We start from the raw sequence: 27,972 nt of genomic DNA, 5'->3' as shown, positions 1-27,972 counted from the left end.
TGCAGAAGCAGATTTGGGGTTTTCCCACCTCCTGTGCATGGATTTTACACTGCACACACACCACCACTTCCAGATACCTTCCTTCAAACCCGCTGTTTTATTATTCCTCATACGAATTTCTTTGGATTCTGTCACAGAGGCTAATTAATCTACTAATTATCTGACCTCCAGTGATTGCCTTTCACACTTCACTTGGATGGGAGAACAGTTACTATTCATGGCAGCCCGGTCGATGCCTCCCAAAGTCACTTTGAGAGCGGTCGGAGAGCCAGCCTCTCCGCAGGCCCCGTGCCGGCTGCCTGCCTCCATGGTGATATCACACCATTAGCCATCTATTTCAGGGAAGCAAAAATCACCTCAATTCAAGCCAAATAGATTCAAAATATAAAGCAAACGGGGTGTGCACCTACAGAGCTGGAAGAGTCTGGGCTGGCTCCAGCCTTAACCCAGCCCCTGTTTGAAGGCATCTCTTGAGGTAACGGATTTGGGATGTTTTATTTTTGTTTTCTTTTTGGACCAAAACACTTACTGCAAAGGAGCAGGAACCTATTTAATTTAGGGGCAAACACCTCTGGATGGATAACTGCGCCTCAGACCTGGGTGGATTAAGGGATAACATCAGTCACAAGCCTTGGCTTCCTGGAAATAACATCATGGGGCTGATCCTGAGGATTTTAGGAAGCTGGTGCTGGCAGAAGAAACAGTAAAATACCCACCCAGCTACAGGCATAAATATTTCTGCTTTTAAAACAACCCAGTACCTTCTAACAAATGAAGTGTCACAAATTCCCTCCCCCCAACACACCCAAGAGATTTCCCCATAAGCTTCAGTGCTAGGTTGGGATCCCCAGGTGATGGATGGGGGTACACAACCTTCCAGCCAGATCTGCACTGGGAAGAAATAGGACTTTTTTGGCAATCCAGCTTGGCTGGCAAGAGCTCTACCCTCTGCTGAGCCCATGCTTTGTTAGATCTACTGCTTAACGAAAGGTTGCACTCAATTATGACTGATTTATGAGAGTCACAGTGCCTGGGATTTTTTCCTTTCATTTTATACATATAAAGCTTTTTTGCCCCCCCCCCCAAAAAAATCCTTGCATACACACACACAAGCATGGAACTGACTAAAACTCTTAGAAAACATGACTATAACCACACTGGAAAGCAGGGGAGGAAAAGAAGGGTGCTGTTATATTTATGGTTGAACCCCAGTAGCCACCCCCCAGCTCTCAGTTCCAAAACCCCAAGTTTTACCCTGAAAAAAACTCACCTTGAGCTCTCAGAAAACCACTCTGAACTGGGAGGACGGGGCTGCAGAGTGAAGTCAGAGGCGCCGGCGGGTGCGGGAGCCCAGACTGCCTTGAGACAAAGCTGCTCTCATAACCATCCTATCGACGCCTACTGCCACACGCTCTGTAGCTCCCAGGTCAAAATGTATTTTGGGCAACACTGATTGACTTTGGGAGCAGAAAGGCATCATGGGATGCAAAGAGACCTCCAGGGAAGATGGGACATACAAGCCAGGGGAGACCTGGTCTTGTGCAGTGATGGTCTGTAGGTATCAGACCATAGGAAAACTCAAGTTGTCCGTGCCCAGCCTGCAGGATCTGCATCTTGTGGGGCTGTTGGGAGTGGGTTTGGCATCAGTCTGGCTTTGATTGCTGAGGAATTTGGGGGGTAAACTGCTCGTAGGTTCTTTGCTCTGTGCAACATCATCTATCATAAGGAACAGAAGAGATTCTTCAGGGAAATGAGGAGAAGAATCACCACCAGTGAGAAAGCTCCTGAACCCCCTAGAGACAAGAAGAACAACTGCTAGGCCATCACATCCAGTTTGGTGTGGAACTTTGAAGAGAGTTGCACCCCAAATCATTTTGCTTTTAACGTGTCAAACATCTGTTAACTTGGATTTTGTGAAACCCAAGCTCTTGGCCACACGAATACGTTCAGCTTTGCTTCCCGAGCTGTCTGGTTCTATTTAATGCCTGGCTTGCTCTCCTCCTCTTAGCCTTTTAACGGGGGTGTCAATAAATCCCCATCAAAGCCAAGCCTGGCATTTCGTCACAGTCGGCCTCGTCATTAAGGGTAAAAAAAAACGAGGAATGGGAAATCTGACCTTGTGTGTTAAGGTCACCCGATAACGGGGCTTTTCTCTCGCCTCTGGGGAGATTATTCGATGGGACGGCCCAGAGTCTGAGCCGAGGCAAAGCAAAAGCTGTTTGATACTTGGTCCCTGCTCCCATTTTCTTTCCAGCTCCTCTTGTCTTGAGTTTGCTGAAGAGACCCACAGGAAAGCTGGGGAAGGCTGTTTGTCAGGGCAATGGGGAGACAGGATGAGGGGCGGCAGGCTTAAACGAGAGCAGGGCAGGTTTAGAGGAGATTTTAGGAAGAAGTTCTTCACTCAGGACTGCCCAAAGAGGAGGCGGAGAGTCGCCCCCCCCCACACTCCCGCCTCAGGCGTTGCCTGAGGTTGACGCTAGGCGCCGCCATTTCCAGCCCGCCCCGCGCCTCATAGCGCCTGCTCGCCCTCCCCGTCACCACCGCGTCAGCAGCCCTCACGCTTGCGTTCTGCGGCCGGCTGAGGAGGTTCGTTCCGTCGTCTCTCCGTGCCGGTACCGCGGCCGACCATGAGCAAGAGGAAGGCTCCGCAGGAGAGCCCCAACGAGGGCATCACCGACTTCCTTACAGGTGCGTGAAGGCGGGACGGGCGGGGCGGCGGTCGCGGGCCGGCTCCTCTCACCGTCTTTCTCCCCGCAGAGCTGGCTAATTACGAGCGGAACGTGAACCGGGCCATTCATAAGTACAACGCGTACAGGTACCGCCCCCCTCCCGGCAGCCCCCGGCCTTATCCCCCCGGGGCCCGGCCCCGCCGCCCTGCGAGCCGGCCCGGCCGCGCCTCAGGGCTCTGACCGGTCCCGTCCCGCAGGAAGGCGGCCTCGGTGATCTCCCGGTATCCCAGCAAGATACGGAGCGGGGCCGAAGCTAAGAAGCTGGTAGGTGGTCGTGCCCGGGTTGCGGTGGGAGTTGCCTTGGGGCCGCCGGGGGTGCGGTAGCCGGGTCGGGGCTGACAGGGCTGGGCGGTACACAATGGCGTCATACCGTTAGCCTGAGGGAGTTGGGCTGGTGGAGGCTGGAGAAGAGAAGGCTCCTGGCTTTCCAGTCTCTTTTCCTATAGGGAAGGTGGGGAAGAGCTGTTCCTGAGGGCATGGAGTGGTGGGGTGAGGGGTGGTGGTTTTAAACTTGAAAAGGGCAGGTTGAGGTTGGGTGTTTGGAAAACCTAAACCTCTCCTGCACTAGTTTAAACCCATTGCCCCTTGTCCTGTCGCTCCATGTCCTCACAAACAGCCCTTCCTAGCTTTCTGGTAGGTCCCTTCAGGGACTGGAAGGGCCTCAGAGGTCTCCCCGCAGCCCAACTCTCTCAGCCTGGCTTCACAGGAGAGGTGCTCCAGCCCTTTGCCCCCATTTTTGTGGCCTCCTCTGGACCTGCTCCAACAGGCCCATGTCCTTCCTGTGCTGAGGGCTCCAGAGCTGGACCCAGCACTCCGGGTGAGGTCTCCCCAGAGCAGAGGGGCAGAATCCCTTCTCTTGACCTACTGGTCACACTTCTGGTGATGCAGTGCAAGATCTGGTTGGCTTTCTGAGCTGGAGATGTACACTGGTGGCTCATGTCCAGGTTCTTATCCACGAGCACCCCCAAATCCTTTTCCTCAAGGCTGCTCTCTAGCACATCATCTCCTAATGTCTATCAATAAACTCCAGCTGAGTCCCTGCCTGTAGAAGGGATCTGTTGCCACAGAGCAAGAGGGAAGCTTACTACTGCTTTGCTGAGTTTGAGGAACTTGAGGAGGAATGAGCAAAGCCTTGTTCAAAACCTTGGGGAACTTTTAATTAGGCCTCTGAATGGTTGTGCTGCTTGTGTTGTGCCCTGGAATTCTCATGCTCCCTTGCAGTCAGATACTTTTATCATGGTTTTGGTGGCCCCATACTCATTTCTGGTCTGTAAATTCAGTGAAGCTTTCCTTTTTTTCAGATATAATGGCTTTAAGCGATCTTGAAATTAACTTGTCTCCCCTCCCCCCAATATTTAGGATGGAGTTGGTGCTAAAATAGCTGAGAAGATAGATGAGTTCTTATCCACTGGAAAACTGCGCAAGTTAGAGAAGGTGGGTTTCTCTCCCTTCTGCTCTGCTTCTCCAGAGTTGTTTTTCTTTGTAACTCCCAAAGTAGCCAGCTTGCTTTGTGCAGTTTCTGTTGGCTTTGTGTATTGCAAATGGAGTGAAGAAGGGTTTGGTTTGTGTTGCTTTGGCTCTGCAGATTCGACAGGATGATACGAGTGCATCCATCAATCTCCTGACGCGAGTTACCGGCATTGGGTAAAGTTCTGTTTGTTTGCTCTGTGGTTTCTTCCCTTCTCCTTTGCATTTGGTGAAGTTCAGGAACAAAATTTGGGTGACTGCAAACAATCAAGGGAATGAGTTTGAGCTGATGGTGTAGCACCTGCAGTGAGTTGTCATAATTGCAGTGATAGGAGTGGCCAGGAAGAAAGGGTGTGGAATTGTCATTTGCAGACATTGCAGTTGTGGAGTTTGTCCTGGTTTTGTGGTCAGTATTGTTGTCTAAAGCAACACTGCCTGTTTGGTGAGATGTTTCTTCATTTTTCACAATTCTACATCAGTGTGTTGTTACATTGATGCTGAAAAAATGTGCAGGGCAAGCCTGGCGTAGTCATCCCTGCTCTGAAAAGCATCAAGTCTTGGCCTTGAAGAGCCTGGGCAGTTACAGTGGATTCTGATGTTGTTTTCAGCAGTGTAAGATTCTTGCTGTTACCTGATGGCAGGTTGCCTTGTCTCTTTGCAGTCCAGCGGCTGCTAGGAAGTTTGTTGAGGAAGGAATAAAGACTTTAGAAGGTAAGTGTGACTTTGGGTCCTCAGTTCACCCTCTGATAATGGGGTTTTTCTTCTGTCAAGCTGCCTGTTCCCCAGTGATCCTGTGATACCAGATAGACCCTAGGCTTTGGAGAAAGTCTGTAAGATGCTGAAGTCAGTGCATAGGCTAAAGGCATTAAATACATAGATGATATACTGTACACACAGGTTATGTGGAGGACAAGGAGGATTCTGGCTTTATTGAGGTCTTTATCAGGAGGCACTCTGTGCACTTGCTGCTCATCCTGTCAGCTGCTGAGCAGGGAGTGTAAAATCTCTTCCTTCATGGTTGAGGTTGCTCTTTTCTTGTTACGTGTTCTTTGTGTGCATCATCTTTGCGTTAGTGGAAATTTACTGTAAGATTTTTATTTTTTTTTTATGAAGTAACTTCTTTTGTCTTCCTTAATGCTTCTAGATCTGAGAAAAAATGAGCACAGGCTGACCCATCACCAGCGCATCGGGTTGAAGTAAGCTCACCTGGGTGCACGTGCTTGGTTTTCCTAATGCCCCCTTCAGACACCAGGGTGTAACGTAAGGTTACACAGGCCAAGTAAGGTTCTGTTCTCTTCGTGTGCTCTGTGTGATTTCCAGCGTTACTCAGAGCTTGTTGTTTCATTTGGGTTGAAATCCAATAGATTTGGTCTCCATCCAGAGGGAAGTTAATTTCAGGTGACGTTTCCCCAATAGCTCATGGGGAATCACTTTAATGAGGCTGCAGTGATGGTTTCTGGGGATCTACATAAAGTGGACCTGGACTATTTTTCTTGTTTGTTATGTGCTGTGAGCAAGGTAAAACCTTTGTGTGTCTGAACTTGACAGTACCATGCAGAATGTGTGAACCAATCAGAGAACCACAGACTGGTCTTGGTTGGAAGGGACCCCAAGGGTCACAGAGCTCCAACCCCCTGCCACAGGCAGGGACACCAACCTCCAGGCCTGGAGCTACACAAGGTTGCCCAGGACCCCATCCAACCTGGCCTTGAACACCCCCAGGGATGGGGCACCCACCCCCTCTCTGGGCAGCCTGTTCCAGCCCCTCACCACTCTCTCTGGAAAGAACTTCCCCCTAATATCTCATCTAAACCTTCCCACCTTTGGCTTCCATCCATTCCCCCTTGTCCTGCCAGTGTCTGCCCTTTAACAAGACGATTCCCCTCCTGTTTCTCTGCTCCCTTCAGGGACTGGGAGGCTGCAATGAGGTCCCCCCACAGCCTTCTCTTCTCCAGGCTGACCCAGCCCAGCTCCCTCAGCCTCTCTCCATAGGGGAGCTGCTCCAGCCCTCTGATAATCTCCATGGCTCCTCTGACCCCTCTCCAACAGCCCCACATCTTCCTTGTGTTGGGCCCCAGCTGTGGACACAGGACTCCAGCTGGGGAGGGCAGAGCAGAGAGGGACAATCCCCTCCTTGTCCCTGCTGCCACCCCTCTGCTGATGGAGCTCAGGATCCCATCACCCTTCCCAGCTGCAAGAACAAAATCCAACACGAGAGCAACCAAATCCAGCCCTGGATGGGTTCTATGGAGATACAAACCAGTTGGTTATATGGTTACTCCTACCTCATGGCTGCATTTCATATGCAGTAGTAAAGATCTCCAGTGAAACCACGTTCCACACATTGTCAAACTTGCAGCTGTGTCTTTAATATCACTTGGCAAGATGGTTTTGAAGATGTTTGGGGAGAACAGGGACCTTTTTGTAGCGTGCCAGTAAGACCAGTTGTAGTCTTTCCTCTGAGGCATTGAACTGACTGTGATTTTTAAGGTGCCACCTCTTTCAGGGGCTTTTCTTTTTACATACACAGGTATTTTGAAGATTTTGAGAAGAGAATCCCACGGGAAGAAATGCTGCAGATGCAGGTGAGGTGGTCTTTATGGAGGAGGTGTGGTGCTGGGTGGCTGATGAATGACTGACCCCTCCAAACACACATCTTCCCTTTTTACCCAGGAAATTGTGCTGAGAGAGGTAGAGAAGCTGGACCCAGACTACATCGCTACGGTCTGCGGCAGTTTTAGACGAGGTTGGTAGGTTTTGATCTTGTTAGGTTTATTTTGGGCTGGGTGAGCAAGACTCCTTAGTACCTACCTTGTTCTAGAGAGAAAATCTGGGCTGCAGCATTGCTTTCGCTGTTGTACTGGCTTGACTGGTTGGTTCAGTGACAAAACACCCACAGAAATCCTTGCTGCTTCACCCTGCCCCTGTAAAGAGTAGTATAGTATAGAATCATGGAGTCACCTGGGCTGGAAGAGACCTTTAAGATCACAGAGTCCAACCACAGCCAGACCCTGCCCAGCCCACCTCTAGATCATGTCCTCAACCACAACATCCACACGCCTTGGAAATCCCTCCAGGGATGGTGACTCCACTGCCCACCTGGGCAGCCTGTTCCAAGGCCTGACGACCCTTTTGGTAAAGAAATTAATCCCAATATCAAACCTAAATCTCCCCTGGTGCAGTTTGAAACCATTTCCTCTTGTCCTATCACTTGTCACCTGAGAGAAGAGACTGACCCTGACATCTCTGCAACCATCCTGAGGGCAGCTGTAGAGAGCAATGAGGTCTCCCCTCAGCTCCATTTCTCCAGGCTGAACACCCCCAGCTCCCTCAGCTGCTCCTCACAGGACTTGTGCTCCAGACCCTTCACCTGCTTCATCACCCTCCTCTGGACACACTCCAGCACCTTCTCCCTGTGTTGAGGGGCCCAAAACTGGACACAGCACTCGAGGTGCAGCCTCACCAGAGCCGAGTACAACAGAACAATCCCTGCCCTGGCCCTGCTGCTCACACCATTCCTGACTCAAGCTGAGATGCTGTTGGGCTTCTTGGCCACCCAGGCACACACTGCCAGCTCATGTCCTGCCAGCTGCCCACCAACACCTTCTCCAGGCAGCTCTCCAGCTGCTGTACCCCAAGCAGAGTGAGGGGAAGAAGAGGTGCTCAGGGATATGGGTTAGTAGAGGACAGGGTATGGTTGGATTTGATGATCTCAAAGGTCTTTTCCAACCTAGAGATTCTGTGATTGTATCATCTGAGGTATTTTTTCCTCACAATTATCTTGAGTAGCAACTGACTCTTTGCTACCAAAAAGCCATGTTTATAGGACAAGGTGAGATGTATCCCCCATGCTGATATATTTGGTCATACATGGAAGAATTTTTCCTTGCTTCTCATCCAGGAGCAGAGTCGAGTGGTGATATGGATGTCCTCCTGACCCATCAGAGTTTCACATCTGAATCATCCAAACAGGTAGGTGTGTTGTGCTGCTACTCTGGGTCGGTGCTGCATATTCCTTCAGGAGGGTGTGGTTAGATTTGGCAGATAAGCAGTCTCAGGCTTGTATTGCAGCTTCTTGGTGATAGTGAATGGGGTTCCATCTGGCTGGTGGCCTGTCACTGGTGGGGTTCCCCAGGGCTCCTTTTCTGGCCCAGTTCTTTTTAATGTTTTCATAAATGACCTGGACACAGGACTAGGGTGCAGATGACACCAAACTGGGAGGAGCTATTGCACAGGCTCCCCAGGGAAGGGGTCACAGCCCTGAGCTGGGCTGAGGGCAAGAGACGTCTGGACGATGTGGTCAGTGCAGCTCTGACTGGGTTGGGCTGTGTGGAGCCAGGAGTTGGACTGGATGGGCCTTACAGGTCCCTTCAAGCTCATGAGATCCTGTTGTTCTATGATTCTCGTCCCTGTAACAGGAAACTTCTCTTGGATCACCATGTTTTATGTTGAGAAGTTCTAATCAACACAGGGAGTTCAGTGGAAGTTCCTTTTGTGTTGCACAACTGTCACTTTATTCACTTTTTCTCAGTATTATCATGGCCCCTCCTCTGGGTCATGGTTCATGTCCAGTAATACATCTAATTCTAGACATTTCCTGCATGTATGTGGGTCATTGCCTGGTAAATAGGCAAGGTGGTGGTGTTACTTGTGAAATAATGGCTCCTTCTCTGCTGTTCCCAGCCAAAACTTCTACGGCAAGTTGTAGAACAACTGGAAAAAGTCCACTTTATCACAGATATGCTCTCAAAAGGTGACACCAAATTCATGGTAAGCCTTTTTTGGATAAATTACTCCTTTTTTTAACCTTAGACATGTGGATTGGGTGTTGTCAGGTTTTCTTTACAGGTCCCTGTGTGGTGGTTTGTCCCTGGCTGGATGCCAGATGCCCGTCAAAGCTGCTCTGTCACTCCCCTTTTCAGCTGGACAGGAGGGGAAATAGATATTGAGAGGCTCAGGAGTGAGATAAGGACAGGGAGAGATCATTCTGCAATCAGTGTCATGCTAATTTGGAAAGCAATTGGAAAGCAGCCCAGAGGAAAAGGACTGGATGATCTCTGAGGTCCCTTCCAACCCAAAGTGCTCTGTGATTCAGTGAAGTTGCAGTTGGTGAAGCCCTTGTGTATGTCAATGTTTCTCATAGCTCCTCGTGGTTCATTGCCCTCCCCACTGCTGCAGTGTCATTTAAGGTGATTAGACTGGGTGGAGGGAGAAGGCTGGGATGTGACTGGCATGAAGATCAAGCAGTTTGAGATGAAATGTGCAGAGCATTTCTCAAGAAAAAACTACTCTTCTTTTATTAATTTCTATTCACTTGAGCTTTGTCTGCCTTTCCCTTCACCTGCTGATGTTGGTGCATACTGGAGAGCCAGGTACTAATTAGGGTGGAGGAATGGGAAAAGAGAAATCCCATTAATCTTTCCTGCTGTTAGAAGAAATTAAGAAGCAGTTACATGAATATTGAACTGTAGTCCTCTTAGTGTAAAATAGGGATTCAGGATACCATGACACCCAGCTGCTGTAGTAAAATACTTCATCCATTCAGCAGGAATTTAACTTTGCTCTCTGGAACAGCTGAGGATTTGTTAGAGGTTGGTTAGGGGTGGGGAGGTGAAGACTGCCCTCACATCTGCTTAATTCCATTTTCTTGCTTTCCTTCCTTCCTCCCAGGGTGTCTGTCAGCTGCCAGATAAAGAAGATGGAACAGCCTATCCCTATAGGAGAATCGATATCCGGTATGTGCACCAGCACCACACAACCCCCCCCCCCCCCCCCCCCCCCAACCTCCCCCTTCCCCAAAATCTTACTTCAGCTATCCACATTGAGCATTTGCATCAAGTTCTGCGTTCAGATCTATAATTCCACAGTCAGAATGTGGCATTTATGAGGATTAATTCCTTTGCAGTATAGGAGCTGCTTTACACCTGCGAGTAACAGCTTATGAACAAGAATGCTGTACTTCAAACCATCACTTTGCAGACAGTTTCAGAATTGTGGCCTGGTTTATCATACAGCTCTAGCATTAATTCTCATCCTGAGCCTTCAGTGCCTGAACACCAGTCTCTTCAGGGGCAGGGTAGATGTTCTGAACCTTTCTTTGATACGTGGTTCCCTTTGTTCTCACATCTGGCTTGTGGGAACAATCCAATGTCTGGAGTAGCAGAGTGTGTGTGTGTAAATGAGAAGTGCCCAAACAGCTGAATTCCACTGGCTTGTAATGTTTTTTTTATTGATGCATTTGTTGTAAATCTTTCACTTTATCCCTAGGCTCATCCCCAAGGATCAGTATTACTGTGGGGTGCTGTATTTCACAGGCAGTGATATATTCAATAAGAACATGAGAGCCCACGCCCTGGAGATGGGCTTCACGATCAACGAGTACACCATCCGTCCCTTGGGTGTCACTGGTCAGTCTGGCCTTGGTGCAGTGTGTTCTTCCTAGCTACTTGCTTTGTGTCATCTCCTTATTGCTTTCTAGCTGTACAGGAAACATTTAATGATAAATATTGTAGCTCACAACGTTTTTCATGGTGTCCCTTGGGGTGTTGGACACCCCTACATTGGGAAGACACAGCTTGCTTATGCAGAGGCAGTGCTGTGGCCCCTCTTTGGGGACCACTGAGTGTTCTTTAAGAGCCTTCATGACCTTAAGATTGATTTTTCACTGACATGCACAGTGAAATAATGTGGTTTCCCCATCTTTTAACAAGGTATATCCTTCAGTTGTTTCATTTCAGAGGAGGGCTGATACATATATCTATATTGAGCTGTATAACCACATGGCCCCAAAATTAATTCATTACCTTGAGCTGCATAACCACATGGCCCCAAGATTAATTCATTACCTTATTTCCTTTGACATTAGTGAGAACCAGCACCTGACCACTGTATGAAAAGGTCTGCAGTGGGAGTGGTTGTGTTTTTAAGCCTGTTTTACTTCTAGCAGTTTACTTCTGCAGCAGTTTTGCCTTAATCTTGGAATGCACTTGGCATTTCAGGACTAGACAGAGCTTCCACCTTGCAAACAGCATCTGTAATTTGCTTGCAGGGGTTGCTGGGGAGGCCCTGCCAGTAGAAAGTGAGAAAGACATCTTTGACTACATCCAGTGGAAGTACCGTGAGCCGAAGGACCGCAGTGAATAGTCACTTGCCCAGGTTTGTAAGCTGGAGAAGTGTTTCCATAGCATGTTCCTCCTTTGGAGGTTACTGCAAAGCCTGTGACGTTCTAAGTCTGTGGCACTAGCACAAAATGTGAAGGTTAAATCCTTAAGGTCTCATTTTGATCTCTCTCCCCCTGCCTCCTCCCCCTTAAAGCTGATTAAAACCCTCCCTGTGTTTAACTGAGTGGGCTGCAATTCTAGAAAGACCTGTGGGGGAGGTGGTGTGGCAGACCCCTTAGAGAGGTCATGTTGGCTTTTGCTTTGGAGTTCAGTAACACCTGCTCAGATGGTAAGTTGCTGGTTTCTGCTTAACCCCTGAGGAGCAGTGAAGGCAAAACGTTTCATCTCAGGGATTTCTTCAGACAACATTTCTACAGACTCTGTACATTTGTGTCTCTTCAAATGTGGATTTGAAGGGAGTTGGGTGGAAAAAAGCACCTAAAGGTTCCACCTTTAGGTACCACCACTGAATAGATGAAAGTACTAAACCCCCCCTTTTTTTTAATTAAAAAGACTTATTAAAAAGCTCTTAGTATTGCTCTTATGAAACAATGTATTGTGACTCCCCCTTAGCCAGTAAACATGTCAAGACAGGCTGAACATAGAAATCAGGCCAAAAAAAAGCCTGCCCATATGTCCAGTTGCATAGCTAACTGCTCAAATACATATTTTTTGCTTAAAAAATGTATTATTGGAACACCTAAGACTAGTGAGAAACAGGAAGGGAAGAAATTTCTTAAATACCAGTGCTGAAGCTGCAATTTAGCCCTTAATTATATAACCCAAAGTCATTATCACTGGTGCTTTTTTTAATGTGGGTCAGTTCCCTTCTTCCCTGCCCTTGGTGCCTGCACAGCTCCTCACACCTTCTCACTCCCTTCTCTGGGGGCAGGAAGCAGCCACTTGCTTGTTTCTTCTCCTCACTGTGGTTCCCAGAGGTGCTGTGACCGTTGCTGATGGGCTCAGCCTTGGTCAGCAGTGACTCCAGCCTTCAGCTGCCTGGTGTGTGCTCACTCAGGCCTGCAGAGAGCTTTTGGCTGCTTCTTGCAGAAGCACCCCCTGCACCAGGACCCAGCCACACAAGACTATGACACATGTCTTTGTCAAAAACCTCCAGTAATGCAGAACCTGAAGTCTTCTGGGCCAGTTGCTTTCTTCACAGCGTTGTTAAACCATTACAGGTGGAAAGGTTTGAGGCATCTAGACTTGGAAATATTCTTTTGAACTTTTAAAGAAACTAGTCTCCTCCTCACTCACTTGCCTGGGGAGAAGGGAGCAGAATCTCTGGAGTGCTGGGTCAGCCTGGGACACACCATTGCTTTTCATTCAGGGTTGGGGGTTGACATACACGAGGTGTTCAGGTGCTCACGTGTTGCAGACTGATGTTTCCTTACTGGCTGTTTGCTTGTGGAGCAGAAGACCTCTGGGTTTGTGGCATGGGCCCCAAATAACTCCAGATGAAAAAGCACATCCCTCAGTAGTGCTTTGTGTGACTAATGCCTCTCTGTCTTCTGGCAGGTGGGATCGTTGTGCTGCTCAACGTTCCACAAGACAAACTGAAGCAGTTGGTCATGGTGCTGAAGAATGTCTGGATGTTGAGTAATGACATTGAGAACTAACTGGAAACTCTGTGTGCAGTAAAGCCCAGAAGCACAGCCTGAAGTGCAGCTTTCTCCCTCTTGCCCTGTTATAAGTAGCATGTGACCTGCCCCTCTGTCTCTCTGCCTGTAGATTCCTCCTAGGTTCTCTCTCTGTGACACATGGATCTTCAGAGTCCCCTGGCTGGGGATCAGTGACCTTCATCCCCAGCTGCATTCAGCCTTTCTCCTTTTGGTCAGCCCCAGGTGTCCTACTGAAGTGATTTAAGAGAGCAAATCCTAAGGTTTCCATGTCTTCCCATGTAAGGAACACTGAATGCTACACTCCTGTGTGCTCAGGTGTGCTTTCTTTCAGGCAAGAGCCCTCCTTTGCCAGTTCAGAATGAATTTGTATCCCCTTTGCAGGTGTTGCCCCTACCCAGGAACTAGTCATAGTTCAGCAGCTAAGCATCTCTTACAGGTCTGGTTAGGTACAGAGATTTTGTAACCCTATGGAAATTCCTGGCATACATAATGGGATTATTTCCTGCCTCCTCTGCACTAGCACTGCTGCTGACTCAGCTCTTTTAAAAGTGGGGTGCTTTTTTTTTAAAACTAAATAATGGATCTGCTAATGTCTTCCCTCTAGAGTTTGCCCAGCAGAAACTGCCTGCAGGAACTGCTGTTGTGGCTTTTAAAACCACGAGCGTGTGTGCCTGTGGAGAGATTGTTCTTATATGACTGTCTCTGTTCCTTCTGTCTTCAGTCAGAGTGGAGTTGCACGTTCTGCAGAGCTCCTTGGAAGTTCTCAGCAATAGTTTTTCTACCAGTTGGGGCCCTCAGGTGTGTGAGTGCTTGTGGTTCTTTATTTTATGTGCTTAGCTCTGGGTGTAATGAGCAGTGCAGATGACCAGCTCCCAGTTGGCAGGAGCTCAGTGCTGCCCAGACCCTGATAGAATTCCTAAGGAATACCATTCCCCACTGCTCTCTGTATCTCCTTCCCTCTGTAGTAAGCCTCCTGGTGTAGCACTGACGCTCACACTCAGCTCTTTGGGTGTCTTTTACTTGTAAAACCACAGTATGGCCCTGTGCCAGGGTGACCATTCTCCTGTTGCACATGCCCCACATTCTTTGTTCCCAGGCAAATTATAACACTCTCAGTTGCAGCAGTCTCTATTTTGTTCAGCTTACCCAGAAGATTGGTCAGATTAACTGGTGCTTTCCCACTGCTCCTGTAGAGTCAGTCTGCCCCTTTTATCCTCAAGCCTGTCAGCCCTGGTTTTGCAGCTCCTCTTCAATCACTCTGGAAGGTAATGGCCATTTTAGATGTAAGAGGTTAAGTGTGTTTGGGACAGAGCATCAGCGTGGGATGTATTGCTGCTGCTCTGCCTGAATGCCTGGTAGGAGTACAAGGCAAAGGTTTTATAGAATTGCAAGCTTGGCAAGGCTGTTTTAAACAGACAAATTGACTCTTGTTAATTATACAACACTTTTCTTGATTTTATTAACAACTAGGTCCTCTATCTGCCTTTATGAGGGCAGAGGGGAGTTTGCATCTGTATTGTCACACTGCTTAACCAGACCTGAATCATGAAATGAAGAGAGATGTAGTGCTGGTTTTTATTCTTACCTGACTTAAGCCTACAGCTGGTCTCCTTTTTCGCTTGTTCTTATAGAATTAGTGCTGATCTATCTTAGTAATGGAGATTATAGACTGATAATTCTTCCTCATTGCTTTGTTTTTCCTAGTAGGATTATTTTCTGGGAGTGTTCCCCAGCTCTAAAGGCATGCAGTGGTGTGTAAGGTGACTAGAAGGTGACTAAAGTTAACTTGGTATTATGTGAAGTCTTTGGATGCCTCATAGTCAATATAAATATATATATATATAAACACCTGATGTATTCAGTGTTTTCTTCAGTAACCAGAGGGAATAAACACAGGCCCAACCTGCCAGCCAGGACCAGGAACAGCTCTTGGATCCCCTGGGCTTCCAGCAGCCACGACTCAGTCCAGTTCGATGTCTTTATCAGTGTGACCTGGATGAAGGGATTGAACATCCCCTCAGTCAGTTTGGGGATGACACTAAGCTGGGAGGACCTGTGGATCTGCCTGAAGGTAGGGAGGATCTTCAGAGGGGTCTGGCCAGGCTGGATCCATGGGCTGAGACCAATGGGGTGAGGTGCAACAAGGGCAGAGGCCTGTGCCTGGGACATAACGACCCCGAGCAGTGCTACAGGCTGGGGAGAAGGACCTGGGGGTGTTGGGTGCCTGGGACTGCCCCTGAGCCGGCAGCGTGCCCGGGGGGCCGGGAAGCCCAACGGCATCTGGGCTTGTGTCAGCCCCAGCGTGGCCGCAGGGCCAGGGCAGGGATTGTGCCCCCGCACTCGGCACTGGGGAGGCTGCAGCTCGAGTGCTGGGTTCAGCTCTGGGCCCCTCGCTCCAGGAAAGACCTGGAGGCCCTGGAGGGTGTCCAGAGAAGGGCAGCCAGGCTGGTTGTAAGGCAGCGGCAGGGGTGAGAAGCACAGGGCCCGACCAACCCCTGGGACCGGCGTCTCCAGCCCGCGGATGAAGACCCCGCCCCGCTCCCGGCGCCAGCCCTGAGGGAAGAGGCGGAGCAGCTCCGGGCGTGCCAAGGCGCATGCGCGGTGGCTGCGGCGCGCATGCGGGCTGGGGGGCGCGGTCAGTACCCGGAGGCGGCGCGACCGGCAGGTACCGGCGGGTCCGGGGTGGGAAGGGCGGCTCGTCCCGCCGGGGCCCGCGGCGCAGACCGGGTGGGGCTCGGCGCTGCCCTCGGGGTTGGGACGGGCTGCAGAGGGGGAGGCGGTGGCGGGGCCTCGGGCCGCGCTCCGTTACCCATTGCGCAACGCGCGTCAGGGGCAGCCGAGGAGGCCGCGCTGCGCCGGGCGCCGCCTCACCGGGATCCCCCTCACCGGGCGCGCCCCTCTCACCGCTCCCCATCCCTCACCGGCCCCCGCCCTTCCTCCCTCCCTTCCTCCCGCCGGGCGCCGCCTCAGCGGGCGCGGCCGTGCCCTTCAGCCGGCACCGCCTCTCCTCCGCAGGAAGGCGGTGGGATCTCCAAGGACGTTCTGCCTGGGGAAGGGTCTTGCAGGGGAAGTCGCGTGAGGAGAGGTCGGGGTCTCTCGGTTTGTTCAGCCCGGAGAAGGGAAGGATGCGTGTGGGGAGAGCTCCGAGCCCCTTTCCAGCCCCTCGAGGGCCTCCGGGAGAGCTGGAGAGGGGCTGGTGCAGAGGGCAGGGGGGTCAGGCCCAGGGGAGCGGCCTTCAGCTGCAGGAGGGGGATGGAGAGGGGCTGGGAGGCAGAAATCCTTCCCGGGGAGGGGGGAGGCCCTGGTACAGGGTCCCCAGAGGAGCTGGGGCTGCCCCGGGATCCCTGGCAGGGTTCAAGGCTGGGTTGGGTGGGGCTTGGGGCACCCTGGGCTGGGTGGGTGTCCCTGCCTATGGCAGGGGGGCACTGGGGGGGTCTGGGGTTCTTCCCCACCCAAACCTGTCTATGATTCTACAAAGCCATAGCTTTTGCTGCCTTCTATGCCTAGTTCAGAAGAAGTCAGATGTCTTCTCCTTTGGGATTGTTCAGTGCTGAGCCCAGTGCCTTTGCTGCTTGGGGTCCCTTTCAGAAGGGGTCCTGTCACACAAGCTGTTTGCTGGTGACAGGAACAGCAGCAGGGCTCCTGGAAGCTCTTGTTGTCCCCTAAGACCTGCCTGTGTAGCTGAACATAACACCTTTCCTGGGGTTTGGTGATTCCAGAGAGCAAACTGGCTTTCCTAACTTCTCTGAATTGGGATTTGGCTGTTCCTGACAAAGCAGGGCTGATACAAGGATGATTTTCATGAAAACTCTTCCGAGGCCTTGCAGTTGTGTCTCAGTGACGTACACAGAGGTTGCCAGTCATGGGTGCTTAGAAATGCTTTGGATTTTAGGCTGTTCTGCCTCAGATTCTTACAGAACCTCACCTTTCAGATCCAATGGCTGTCCCACCATCATACAGCGACTTGGGAAAGTCTGCCCGGGATGTGTTCAACAAGGGATATGGTGAGTAACGTGACTCTGGTTTGACAACCTCCCACCCTTTTCCTTAGGCCTGCTGAAACCCACAGTAAAAACACAAGTACCCCCAAGACACCCTTAAATTCCTTGTGCTCAGGACTCAGCAGCAGAGGGCCAGAGCGTGAAGCCCTTTCTGGATTTGAACTTGGAAATGTATCATGAAGATGCTGCAGTAGGCAAAGGGTTAGAGGGGAAGGTTGGGTGTTTGGCCTAAAGATGGGCTCTAGCCTGTGAGGAATGCTGTGAGGTGCTGCCTTCTGGATTTTGTATTTAGAGGCATCACAACAGTCAGACTGGAGTAATTTGCCATGGGAGACCATATGAATGAGGTAGAATGAGCTTTATGTTCATCAGAATAGCCTGTTGTCCAGCCTGTGGCAGAAATAATTCCCCAATATTTGCATTCAGTCACAAGGAATTTAAATAGAAAAATCCTGATATCACTCCCTTTTCCAGGAAAAGTGCTAAAAGCACAGATGTTTTTTATCTGGGTTTTTTTAGCATGTAAGTTAAACTGCATTTATATCCCAAATCTATATGGAATATAAAATCAAAAAGCACTCTGGTCTGGTCTCTGCCACCCTGGAGTTCAGGCTTTGCTAGAACTCAACTCAGGTTCCCTGCTTTAGTGTGAGATGTTCCAAGCTTTTCTACAGAAATGTTTTGCTTGGAGAAGGGGGAAAAATAAAAATTCCTGCCCTGAAATCAGAAATGGGAAAGTAAAATGAGTGGAGCAGAAGAAATAGTGATTGTACTGATAAGTCCTGGCCTTGAGCTGCAGGAGGAGGAGATAACTTGATGATGGATGGCTGTCAGGACTATAAATGATGAGGCTGCCTAGTTTGCATTATCAAAAGCCCTTCAGTCATTTCCCAGTAAGACCAATAACTGCTGAAATATGAAAATAGGCTGTTTCAGGTCAGCTCCCCCTGCTGTTCTGTGGGTGTGCTGGGAATAAGCCTTGCTGGTGTGTTGTGGTGAAACGTGGGTGTGCTCCTCTCTTGGCAGGATTTGGGATGGTCAAATTAGAGTTGAAGACCAAGTCTTCCAGTGGGGTGGTAAGTACTGGGGGCTTTCAACATCACAGGAGGAGGACAGGCTCCTGAAGTGGTTGGGGGGAGTAACTTGCTAGCAGGTGTTGCTTCACTCTTCCAGTTGTCACTTGAAAACCTGTAGCTCACTGAGCTGTAGTGACCTGTGGCACTGACACAGACCTTTTCCAGCAGCACACCAAGAATCCCCACATGGGTTCATGTGGATGTGTGGCTTTTCCTCCCCGTTCCCATTGCTGCACCCCAAACATAAAGAGTTTCTTCCCCTTCTGTGTCAGGGTGTTGTGTCTCAGCAGAGCTTTTAATGGGGTGACATCCTGTGAGCACAAGGAGCTGGGTACTGTGACTGGTTCCTGACATCCCATGATACACACGGTGTTCCCAGCTGGATGCTTTGGCTCTCAGATAATATCCTAATGTTTAATTATGCCATCTTCTGAGTGTGACAGGACATGAGTAACTGGACCAAGTTCTAAAAAGGGTTTTTCCTTTTCCATGCAACCCTCATGTTGGATGTTAACCCAGCTGGTAAGAGCAGTGGCTGTCACAGCATGCTGGTGCTTCGCTGCTGTGTCTGGGGAGGTGTTCTGTGGTGCATGCTGTGCTTCATGAACAGCTCCCTTGGTTTTAGTCGTGTTATCATCCCTGTCATGATGTCTGACTCTTGTCTGTGTGGCTCATAATCTGCTGGGTGATCCACGTGTGTGAAGCTGTTTGTGATCTTTGTCCAACAGTCCACAGTGAGAACGCTGTAAAGATAGCAGGAGGGGGAACAGGATCGATAGGGTATCGATACAGTGGTCTGTTGCTTCAGGTTTTGTGCTCATTAGTGTTTCTAATGAGCACTCTGCTGCAGCAAAATGGGGTTTGGGGGATGGGAAGGAGGTTAGACCAAAGCAGGAGATGTAACTCAAACCTGGGCAGTAACAGCACCTCTGGTTATTAGGGTATAGAAATGTTTTGGGTGTTTTTCCTGTGGACTTGGAAAACAGCAAGGGGAGTGTCGCTTGGTTCTATCTGTTTCACAGGCTGCAAGGCCAGGGTGGGGCATGGCATTCCCAAAGATACCACCCACCACAGCCTAGGGGGTCAGTGAGGGGCTGAGCTTGACTGCCACCGTGTGATGTTGAGGCAGAATGTGTTTGAGTTGCAGCCACAGACAGTCAAGGGAAGCTTCTACCTGGGATGGTTTGATGAGATGTCTCTAGACAGCTATAGACTGATGGCAGCATATGCTGACTGTGCACTTCCTGGTGCCAGGAGCAGATCTGGTTCTGGCACCTGACAAAACCCTTTGGCTTCTGACCATATGACAGGGTTTTGGGGTTTCTTTTACCTTTGGCTGTGAGAAAAGCATTGTACAGGCTTTTCCTCTGCTTGGTCTGAGGAACAAACCAAGCCTTTGAAATCAGTTGCCTGCTCTAAGGTCAGAAGCAAGTTACTGATGTGGGTTGGCCATGTCTTCACACTGGGCTTGTGGAGGTGATGTGAGAGCAGTGTGGAGCAGTTACACCTGAAAGGAGAGTTTAATTCATCCTGACTCAGGTTGTGTGTGTTTGTTAGCTGGGAGGATGTTATAAACTGCACTGGTGCCTTAGCCTGAGCATGTTTGGAGCTGTGTACAGGAACCAGAGGCAGCCTTTGTACGCTCTGCAGGGTTCAGAATTGGGAAGTGATGTACACAGCATCCTGTGTGATGTTCACAGAATCCTGTCCTGGGATGAGATGGACCTGGAAAGTCAAGGTTCCAACGCTTGTACGTGCTGGCAGTAGATACTACAGTCTCTTAGTGCTGTAGCTTTCAGTAGCTGGAGTTCAGAAAAGGCCTAAGTTGGAAAGTAGTGACAGATGATCTTTCTTCAAGGAAAATATCTGAGATGAGGACAGTTAAAATTAGATCAGTTCTCAGGTGCTTCTTAAAACCTTGTACAACCTTGAGCTTACTATGGCAAAAATATGCCTACTCATTGCTTTACACCCTGGTCATCATCACTGAGTAGGCTACTTCTGAGTTATTCCAGAAGGAGGGACATTTACTGAGACTTCATCCCCTAAATAAAAGGAAGCTCTGGTGTGTGTGGGGACTGGCCAAACACCACAGGACAGCATGTTATAAAATATGGGCCATGCAAAATTCCAAGCTGTTTGTTCAGTTACACTTGTTGTTGAAGGACCAGCCTGATGGAGAGATGCCAAGAGAGAGGAGTTGGGTTGAGGGAGAAGGTATCAAGTCATCAACATGGTACATCATAGAAACCCTTGAGGGGTGGGCTCAGGAGGATGGGTCAGTCTGTGTTCAGGGTGCCCAGGGACAGGATAAGGGGCTGTGGGCACAAACTGGAGCAGAGGAAGCTCCACCCTAACCCTGAGGAGGAACTTCTGTGCTGGGAGGGTGGCAGAGCCCTGGGCCAGGCTGCCCAGAGGGGTTGGTCTCCTATCTCTGGAGACATCCTGGGTGCTGCCCTGTGCAGCCTGCTGGAGGGGACCCTGCTCTGGGGGGGTGGGACTAGGGGATCTCCAGAGGTCCCTCCAACCCCCCAGCACTCTATGGTGCTATATGAAGAGTCCATGTGATAACAGGATAAAGGGGAAGGGGCACAAGGTTAAGGTGTGGTAGTCGGTGTGAAGAGATCAATGGCCATTCTCCAGAAGACATTGTCACTGCTGAAAGGTGGAAAAAGAAAAGCAAAGAAAGTATGGAAAGGAAGAAACATGGAACCATGCAGGATGTCTGGAGAAATGAGAGAAAAATCAGTCTTCCCCCTTTGTCCCCCCCCCAGTGCTATTCATCTTGCAGTGTAAGCTGGCTGTGGGATGGCTTTTCTTAGGGGAGAGTGGATTTCCAGATGACTATAATGAAAGTGCTGTTTCCCACACAACTGGGGTGGTACTCAGGAGGTGACAGAGGAAATTAGAGGAGATTGTGAGGAAAAATCCAAGGATGTGAGCAGCTTTGTGTCCCAGAGGAGTGTCTGTTTGAATGTGGGTGGGTGTAGATCCCTGTGGAGGTACAGAGCGTGCTGTGGGATGCTGAAATAACAACTGGCACCTTGGAGCAGGGAGAAGGATGGAGGGATGAGGCTTTTTTGGTGATGGGGTGGTCGGTGGGTAACTTAGGAACAAAACTGGGGGGATTCAGATAACGATGCAGATGAAAAGGATGTGAAGCTGTCAGATCTTGGTGCTTTGTCCTTCCAACCTGAGCGAGTTCCAGGGCTAAAGGGAACAGGCAAAACAGAGATGCTGGAAGGAGGAGGGGTGTTTTGTGGTGCCAAAATAGTTCTTTTTGGTGAGGGTAGGGAAGAGGAGGATGGTTTGGGGGTTCTGTCAGAAGGCCTAAGGGTAGAGAGTGGAAAAACTTTAATGTAATTTATTATCAGAATGCTGAAACTCCTACTGTGCTCCTGGCAGGAATTCTCTGCAACTGGCTCTTCCAACACGGACACGGGGAAGGCTTCAGGCAGCCTGGAGACCAAGTACAAGATCAAAGACTATGGGCTCACGTTCACCCAGAAGTGGAACACAGACAACACGCTGGGCACAGAGGTTTCTGTGGAGGATCAGGTAAGAGGAGGCAGATGCCCTGCAAATGCTTCTGCAGCTGGTGTGTGAGAGTATTGAGTAGAAGGTATTACAGAGTGGAAAGCTGCACAAAACTGTCTGGACTATGACAAAGGAATGACTGTGTGTGTGTTTGCAGAAGGCACAGAGTGAGACTCCTGGAGAGCAGCCCTGCTGAGAAGGGCCTGGGGATTCTGGTGGGTGAGAAACCTCACATGAGCCAGCAGTGGCTCTGGCAGCTGGGAAGGGTGATGGGATTCTGGGCTCCATCAGCAGAGGGGAGGCAGCAGGGACAGGGAGGGGATTGTCCCTCTCCGCTCTGCCCTCCCCAGCTGGAGTCCTGTGTCCAGAGCTGGGGCCCAACACAAGGAAGATGTGGGGCTGTTGGAGAGGGGTCAGAGGAGCCACGGAGATGCTCAGAGGGCTGGAGCAGCTCCCCTATGGAGAGAGGCTGAGGGAGCTGGGCTGGGTCAGCCTGGAGAAGAGAAGGCTGTGGGGGGACCTCATTGCAGCCTTCCAGTGCCTGAAGGGAGCAGAGGAACAGGAGGGGAATTGGCTTGTTAAGAGGGTAGATAATGGCAGGACAAGGAAGAATGGATTAAAACTAAAGAAAGGAAGGGTGGTGAGGGGCTGGAACAGGCTGCCCAGAGAGGGGGTGGGTGCCCCACCCCTGGGGGTGTTCAAGGCCAGGTTGGATGGGGCCCTGGGCAGCCTTGTGTAGCTCCAGGCCTGGAGGTTGGTGTCCCTGCCTGTGGCAGGGGGTTGGAGCTGTGTGATCCTTGGGGTCACTTCCAACCCATGCCATTCTATGATTCTATGAGACACAGCATTGGGGATTTTGGGGGTGGGGGCTGTGGGCATCCCCATAGCAAGGTGCTGCTACGTGGTGACCCCCAAGGTGCAGAGTTCCTGCAGCTCTGGGCATTGCTTTTCACTCTAAATAGAGAGTTCTTGTTTAAAACCACCTTCCAGCCCTGTAGAACTGTCCCTGCTGCAGTTCCACAGGGCAAACAGCAGGAGGGGTCTTGTAGTGTTAAATGCTTTGACGTGTGAGGACTCGAGTTTGGGATTAAATAGGTTTTGTAAGGTTAAAGTGAAAGGTTTGCAGCTTGGCACTGCTTGCACTGAGGGCTGCCAGGGTACAGCACTCTGATAACACCACATTATGTTGGGTAGCAACAGCTTCATGGTTTGTCCTTGATGCCTGAAGCATAAGGAGATGGCACCAAGGGGAGTAGGGGTTCTGTGTGGCCTCTGCCATGTACAGCTGCTGATTTCTCTAGGCAGGTTTTGCACTTCACCCTGTGCTGTTAAAACACTGCTTAGCTCCCAACAGGGGTGGGGAGGCTGAGGCAGGCAAAGGGCCTGGCCTGCAGAGGAGTATTGTGTGTTACAAAGAATAACCTGCAGGTGCTGGTTGATTCTTGAGCTACTGAGTGGACTGTTGGAACTGGAAGTGTTATAAGCACACTTGAATTGAGAAGGGTTTGTTCTTTAACATCATTTCTCAGTTCTCTCATCAGTGTTGGATTTGAAACCTTGGTGTGACCGTGTCTCCAGAGCACAGGCTCCACAGGGAGGTGGTGTGGGGAGAGAAAGGCCCAATTTTCATCCCTCTTCATACAGCACCTTCAGATTGCATTGCTAAAGTATGTGGGAGATGTCACAGAATCACAGGGGTTGGAAGGGACCCCCAGAGCCCATGGGGTCCAAGCCCCTGCCAAAGCAGCTCCCTAGGACAGGGCACACAGGTCAGTGTGCAGACGGGGCTGGAAGCTCTCCAGAGAAGGAGACTCCACACCCCCCAGGGCTCTGTTATGCCTGTGTTTTGTCCTCTCTTCAGGCAGGAAGTAGAGCTGTGGTAGTGGAATATATTGAACCATGTTTCAGCAGTTCTGAGCACACAACTTTCTCTCTCTCTCTCTTTGCAGCTGGCTGAAGGATTGAAAGTGGCTCTTGACACTACATTTGTACCAAACACAGGGTAAGTGTTTTCTGATGCCCTTACCTAAGGAGTGGGAGAATTCCCTGGAACTTCCTTACCACTTAGCTTGTACTGTCTCTCTCACAGTCCTGCTGTCACCTCAGCACCTTAAGAACACAGAACACAACTACTTGTTTCCCTGGTGCTTTTGGGTGGGTAGCTCTGTGCAGCTGAGCAAGGAGGTAGAACCCCATTAGGTATTATCAACAGGCAGTGGGACAGCACTTATTTGTGTGTCTTAATTATCATGAATTGGGTTTTGATAGGTAGGAAAGCAGAGGAGGAGTGTTTATGGCTGGGTCACACACAGAGCTTGAGACAGCTCTGTAAATAATTGCTGGTATTTCTTTCTTGTTGAGGAAAGGGTCTGAGGAAAACCAGTTTGAAATGCTGCTTGGGTGTAAGGAAATACAAACCAGGTCAGGAACTGGGAGTGACAGAAGCACCGTGTTCTGTGTCTTCAGTGGAAGAGAAAGGAGGTTGGGGAGAGGATTAAGGAGGTGACAATGCTGTGTCTCAGTTGCACTGAGTTGTAATCAATGGCAAAATGAGCACAAAGATGTGTTGGAGAGAGAGGAAGATGCTTCTCCAGAAGGACAGAAAAAGGCTGGCTAGGTGGGTGATGTCTGGAGGAGAGACTGGTGTCCAGCAGCGAAGGAGGAAGGAAACCAAGTGCTGTATGTGGAGGAACAGTGGAGAGAACCGAGCAGACAGAGTGTGACTGGAGCCCAGCAAGGCCAGCTCTTGGTGGGGGATGTCATGAGTGCTCCTCAAAGCAGCTGCTGATGCCCTAACACGTTGCAGTCACTTGTAGAGAAAACCAAACCAAACCTCATGGGTTTTGAAGCTTTAAGCAGAAACACTTTTGTCTTTTGAAGGAGTTGGAGATGGTGGAGGAAAATGTGGCACCGTGTAACTACATCCCATGCCCTCTCCAGCTGGCTTGAGTAGGCATTACAGTCCCTTAATTAACTGGCTGTAAGGGACGTAGATATGTGACTAGAACTACATCTAACATGTACCCTGCCAGGGATAAACCAGTGTATTTCTCTCTGCAGGAAGAAGAGTGGGAAGTTGAAGACCTCCTACAAAAGGGAGTATGTCAATCTAGGCTGCAACATAGACATTGACCTGGCTGGGCCAACCATCTACGGCTGGGCGGTGCTGGGCTACGAAGGCTGGCTGGCTGGCTACCAGATGGCTTTTGACACAGCCAAGTCCAGGCTTTCACAGAACAACTTTGCTTTGGGATATAAAGCAGGAGACTTCCAGCTACACACTAACGTGTAAGTGTTTCCAGAGCCTGGAAAAGCCTGATCAGAGGAGTCAGACTAGATGTACAGTGAGTGTTACTGTGGTTAGAGGGAAGGTGGGTGGGTGGAAGGGGATGCTGGTTTGTTTTAAAATAATTTATTTTTGGTGTTTTCATCTTTGATACAACTAAAGCAGGGGCAGCTTTTCCTGGCTGTCTTTTGAGACCTTGGTTCAGGGTAATTTGGGGGTTTGTGTGTATGAGACAGTGGCATAAAGGCACTTGATAACATGAGTTTGGAGTGAAAACCTGCTCAGTTCTAGAAGTTAAAGCAGTACCTTCCCCAGCAGACAGGAAACTCTGAGGTGGAGGAGAGAACTGGAAGAGACAGCTGGCTGTTCATTGTGCCTGGGTGTTTCCAGCTGTCAGCAGCTGTCATGCAGCGTAGCTCTAGTCTTGGCCTTCAGCTGCTGTGAGAGGCTTTGGGGATGGTGTACTGAACAGCCACAGCACAGTAATGTTGTTCTCAGTCCCCTCCTTCCCATAACTTCAGTCTCCTCCTGGATTTGCCCCTTCACACGTTACCACAGCCTGGCTGTCTTAAACAGGGACATGACCTGCTTTGAGGCTCTGACAAAACAAACCACCCACCCACCTTAGCCCTTAGTAAGTCTTGTTCTATTCTGCAAGGAAAACTTAGGTTTTGGGTAAAAAACCTGAGCAGGACTCACTCCAGCTCCAGCCAGCAAGGAGATGAGCACTGGCCTAGGGAATTAATGGAGCTCTTGATTAATTAACGCTCAAATAATGAGGGGGGATTAACCTTAGGAGTTACTGGGTACTAACCAAGACCTGACATGCTTGTATCTGTTACAAACAGGAACGATGGCACTGAGTTTGGAGGGTCCATTTATCAGAAGGTGAATGATAAGGTGGAGACATCGGTCAACCTGGCCTGGACAGCCGGCAGCAACAACACGCGCTTCGGCATCGCGGCCAAGTACCAGCTGGATGAGAAGACCTCCATTGTGGTAAGAACTTGGGTACTGGAGGGAGCATTTCAGGCTCCCCTAGGTGCCAAAAACTTGTGGTATGGAAGAGTTGCTTTAAGCAGCCACTGAGAAAGGATGGGAAACAGCAAACTGGGGGTTCTGGTGGGGTTCAGGTGTAAATGGAGACACTGTTGTGTCACTAAGGTGGTGCCTGTGCAGGACGTGCTTCCCAAAGGCAGTGAGAGGGGGTGGCATCCTTTTAATTCCCTAATTCTGATCTAATGCATAGTGTAAACTGGACTTGAGTAAAATGATGGAAGGTTGGCCCAGCTTACAGCCTTCTCCTAATGCTCAGTTAACCCCTGAGAGGCTGCTGAGGTTCTGAGATCAGCGCTACTGCTGCTTGCAGACCCATGTGGAGCTGTTAGGGCCAAAATAAAGTCTAAATATCGAGAGAGAAGTTCAGGAGACAAAAATGCATCTGCAGGGAAGTGCTGGTGAGTAAAAGTAACTGTGTGCACAAAGTAGCAGCCCCTGGTTACATTTCAAGACAAAGATGGGAATCACAGAATCGTAGTGGTTGGAAGGGACCTTGAGAGATAGTCAGGTCCAACCCCCCAGTACTGTTGTAGAATGTGGTGATGGGAAAGGAGGGCTGTTTAGGCACATACTGGTTGTTTTTAAAAACAAAGTGCAGCTACAGCATTTGTGACAGGGATCTGTGACCAGACACTGCACTGGCTACCAAGGGACCAGAGCAATGAGTCCTCTGAAGGGCACAGAGACATGGCTGGAGGCAGGGAAGAACAGGGAGGTATTTTCTGTAGGCATAATGGGTCACAATTGGAGGCAGAGAGGGGAAATATTTCTTAAGCCTGTTAGCAGCTTAATCTGGGACCTCTTGAGAAGACAGAAATATGCCTGTGCTAGAGGTTAGCCTGCAAGTAGGAGGAGGAGTCAAAGCCTGAGCCACCTTTTCAAGGTGCTGGGATAATTCTCCCTGCACACTGACACAGGGTGTGTAAGTAACATGATTTGGTTTCCCCACAGGCCAAGGTGAACAACGCCAGCCTCATCGGCATCGGGTACTCACACGCCCTCCGACAAGGTAAGGAGCAGCAAAGGGAGCCACGTTCCTGCCACCTCTAGAACTAAAGGTTCTGGGTATCTTACCTAGAACTCTTAGCTCATGGAAGTAAAGGATGTGTGCTTTCCTAAGAGCCAGCGAGGCTCAAGGAGTGGGGGGAGAGCGGCGTGCAGGGCTCTCAGGGTAAGCAGTGTCCTTGCTGCCTCCCCAGGTGTGAAGCTCACCCTCTCAGGCTTGGTCGATGGCAAGAACTTCAGCGCTGGAGGTCACAAAGTTGGGCTGGGATTTGAGCTGGAAGCTTAAGGCACCTGTGAGTAAAGCAGCACGTGGTGCTCTGGGAGATGAAGGAGAAAGGTACCCAATGTGTTTTGGCCTTAATCATACTCTGAAATTTCAACAAGTGTGAACTTTACTCTTCCAAAGAAGCATTTGAACCTGACAGTGAGGGCCAGAGAGCGCCAGCACCTGGCAGGGGAGATACTTGAAGACATGCATGGAAGTTGTGATGTTCGTGCCACATTTCACTTTGGTTTCCTCTGGTTGAAATCTGTTCCTAACCCAGAAATTCCCTCTTCTCCCCATTACTGTATTGGCTCCTGCATGTCCTGTACTTCACAGCCTTTGACAAGAGGTGGTCGCTGTAATGGAAATTTGGGGCTACATAAGGCTGAAATAAATTACTCACAGGTGGAAGGTAACGTGGGGGTGTCTTGGCTCTCTGTAAGCTTCAGCGAAGCTCTGCGCTCCCTGCTGTGCTGCTTTTTCATGGGACTTTAATAGGTAAGCGGCTAATGCTTCATTAAGCTGCCCCTGTACCCCAGGGTGTCCAAGCTCACCCCCTTACTCCTCTCATGTTCAGACACCTGCACAGCCAAAGAGGAGGGGAAAGGGGGAAAAAAGGAAAGAGGAAAAAGGAAAAAAGGGAGGAAGAAGGGGAGAAAACAGGGGGGAAAAAAGGAAAAAGGGGAGAAAAAAGGAAAAAGAAAGGAAAAAAGGAAAAGAGAAAAAGCGAAAAAAGGGAGAAAAAAGGAACAAGGAAAAATGGAA

General features: G+C 49.9%; 2 protein-coding genes across 4 annotated transcripts; both read left to right on the top strand.

Annotated features, from left to right (window-relative positions):
- The first annotated feature begins 2,596 nt into the window (after positions 1 to 2,596).
- On the top strand, positions 2,597 to 14,821 carry POLB (DNA polymerase beta). The gene is made up of 15 exons (XM_084273784.1): positions 2,597 to 2,688; positions 2,758 to 2,815; positions 2,927 to 2,993; positions 4,089 to 4,163; positions 4,315 to 4,373; positions 4,858 to 4,907; positions 5,341 to 5,392; positions 6,727 to 6,781; positions 6,870 to 6,942; positions 8,098 to 8,168; positions 8,880 to 8,966; positions 9,867 to 9,931; positions 10,464 to 10,603; positions 11,245 to 11,351; positions 12,875 to 14,821. The coding sequence occupies exons 1-14, from the start codon at positions 2,628 to 2,630 to the stop codon at positions 11,337 to 11,339; spliced, it is 1,008 nt and encodes a 335-aa protein (XP_084129910.1). The 5' UTR covers positions 2,597 to 2,627; the 3' UTR covers positions 11,340 to 11,351; positions 12,875 to 14,821.
- Positions 14,822 to 15,594: 773 nt separating this feature from the next.
- Positions 15,595 to 27,627, top strand: LOC311199801 (non-selective voltage-gated ion channel VDAC3-like; the record flags this gene model as incomplete). Of its 3 annotated transcripts, none has more annotated exons than XM_084273934.1 (9): positions 15,595 to 15,643; positions 16,911 to 16,982; positions 18,006 to 18,055; positions 21,461 to 21,613; positions 23,542 to 23,594; positions 24,653 to 24,880; positions 25,727 to 25,877; positions 26,889 to 26,946; positions 27,137 to 27,627. In XM_084273934.1, the coding sequence occupies 9 exons, from the start codon at positions 15,595 to 15,597 to the stop codon at positions 27,226 to 27,228; spliced, it is 906 nt and encodes a 301-aa protein (XP_084130060.1). In that variant the 3' UTR covers positions 27,229 to 27,627. The 3 variants fall into 3 exon arrangements, with proteins under 3 accessions (XP_084130060.1, XP_084130061.1, XP_084130062.1); XM_084273935.1 differs by lacking the exon at positions 15,595 to 15,643 and adding an exon at positions 16,042 to 16,063 and having other exon boundaries at positions 27,137 to 27,626; XM_084273936.1 differs by lacking the exons at positions 15,595 to 15,643; positions 16,911 to 16,982; positions 18,006 to 18,055 and adding an exon at positions 18,469 to 18,577 and having other exon boundaries at positions 27,137 to 27,625.
- Positions 27,628 to 27,972: the final 345 nt, after the last annotated feature.

This window comes from Gallinula chloropus, assembly GCF_964237585.1.
Source record: "Gallinula chloropus genome assembly, chromosome: 21".
NCBI lineage: Eukaryota > Metazoa > Chordata > Aves > Gruiformes > Rallidae > Gallinula > Gallinula chloropus.
This window is presented reverse-complemented; position numbering and strand designations above follow the sequence as displayed.

What these genes read in the sequence shown, in the direction of transcription:
- POLB (XM_084273784.1), top strand. Translation starts at nt 2,628, where the DNA reads ATGAGCAAGAGGAAGGCTCCGCAGGAGAGCCCCAACGAGGGCATCACC. An exon ending in AACTGCGCAAGTTAGAGAAG is followed by an intron (nt 4,164 to 4,314) that starts GTGGGTTTCTCT and finishes TTGGCTCTGCAG; the next exon opens with ATTCGACAGGATGATACGAG. An exon ending in TATAGGAGAATCGATATCCG is followed by an intron (nt 9,932 to 10,463) that starts GTATGTGCACCA and finishes CTTTATCCCTAG; the next exon opens with GCTCATCCCCAAGGATCAGT.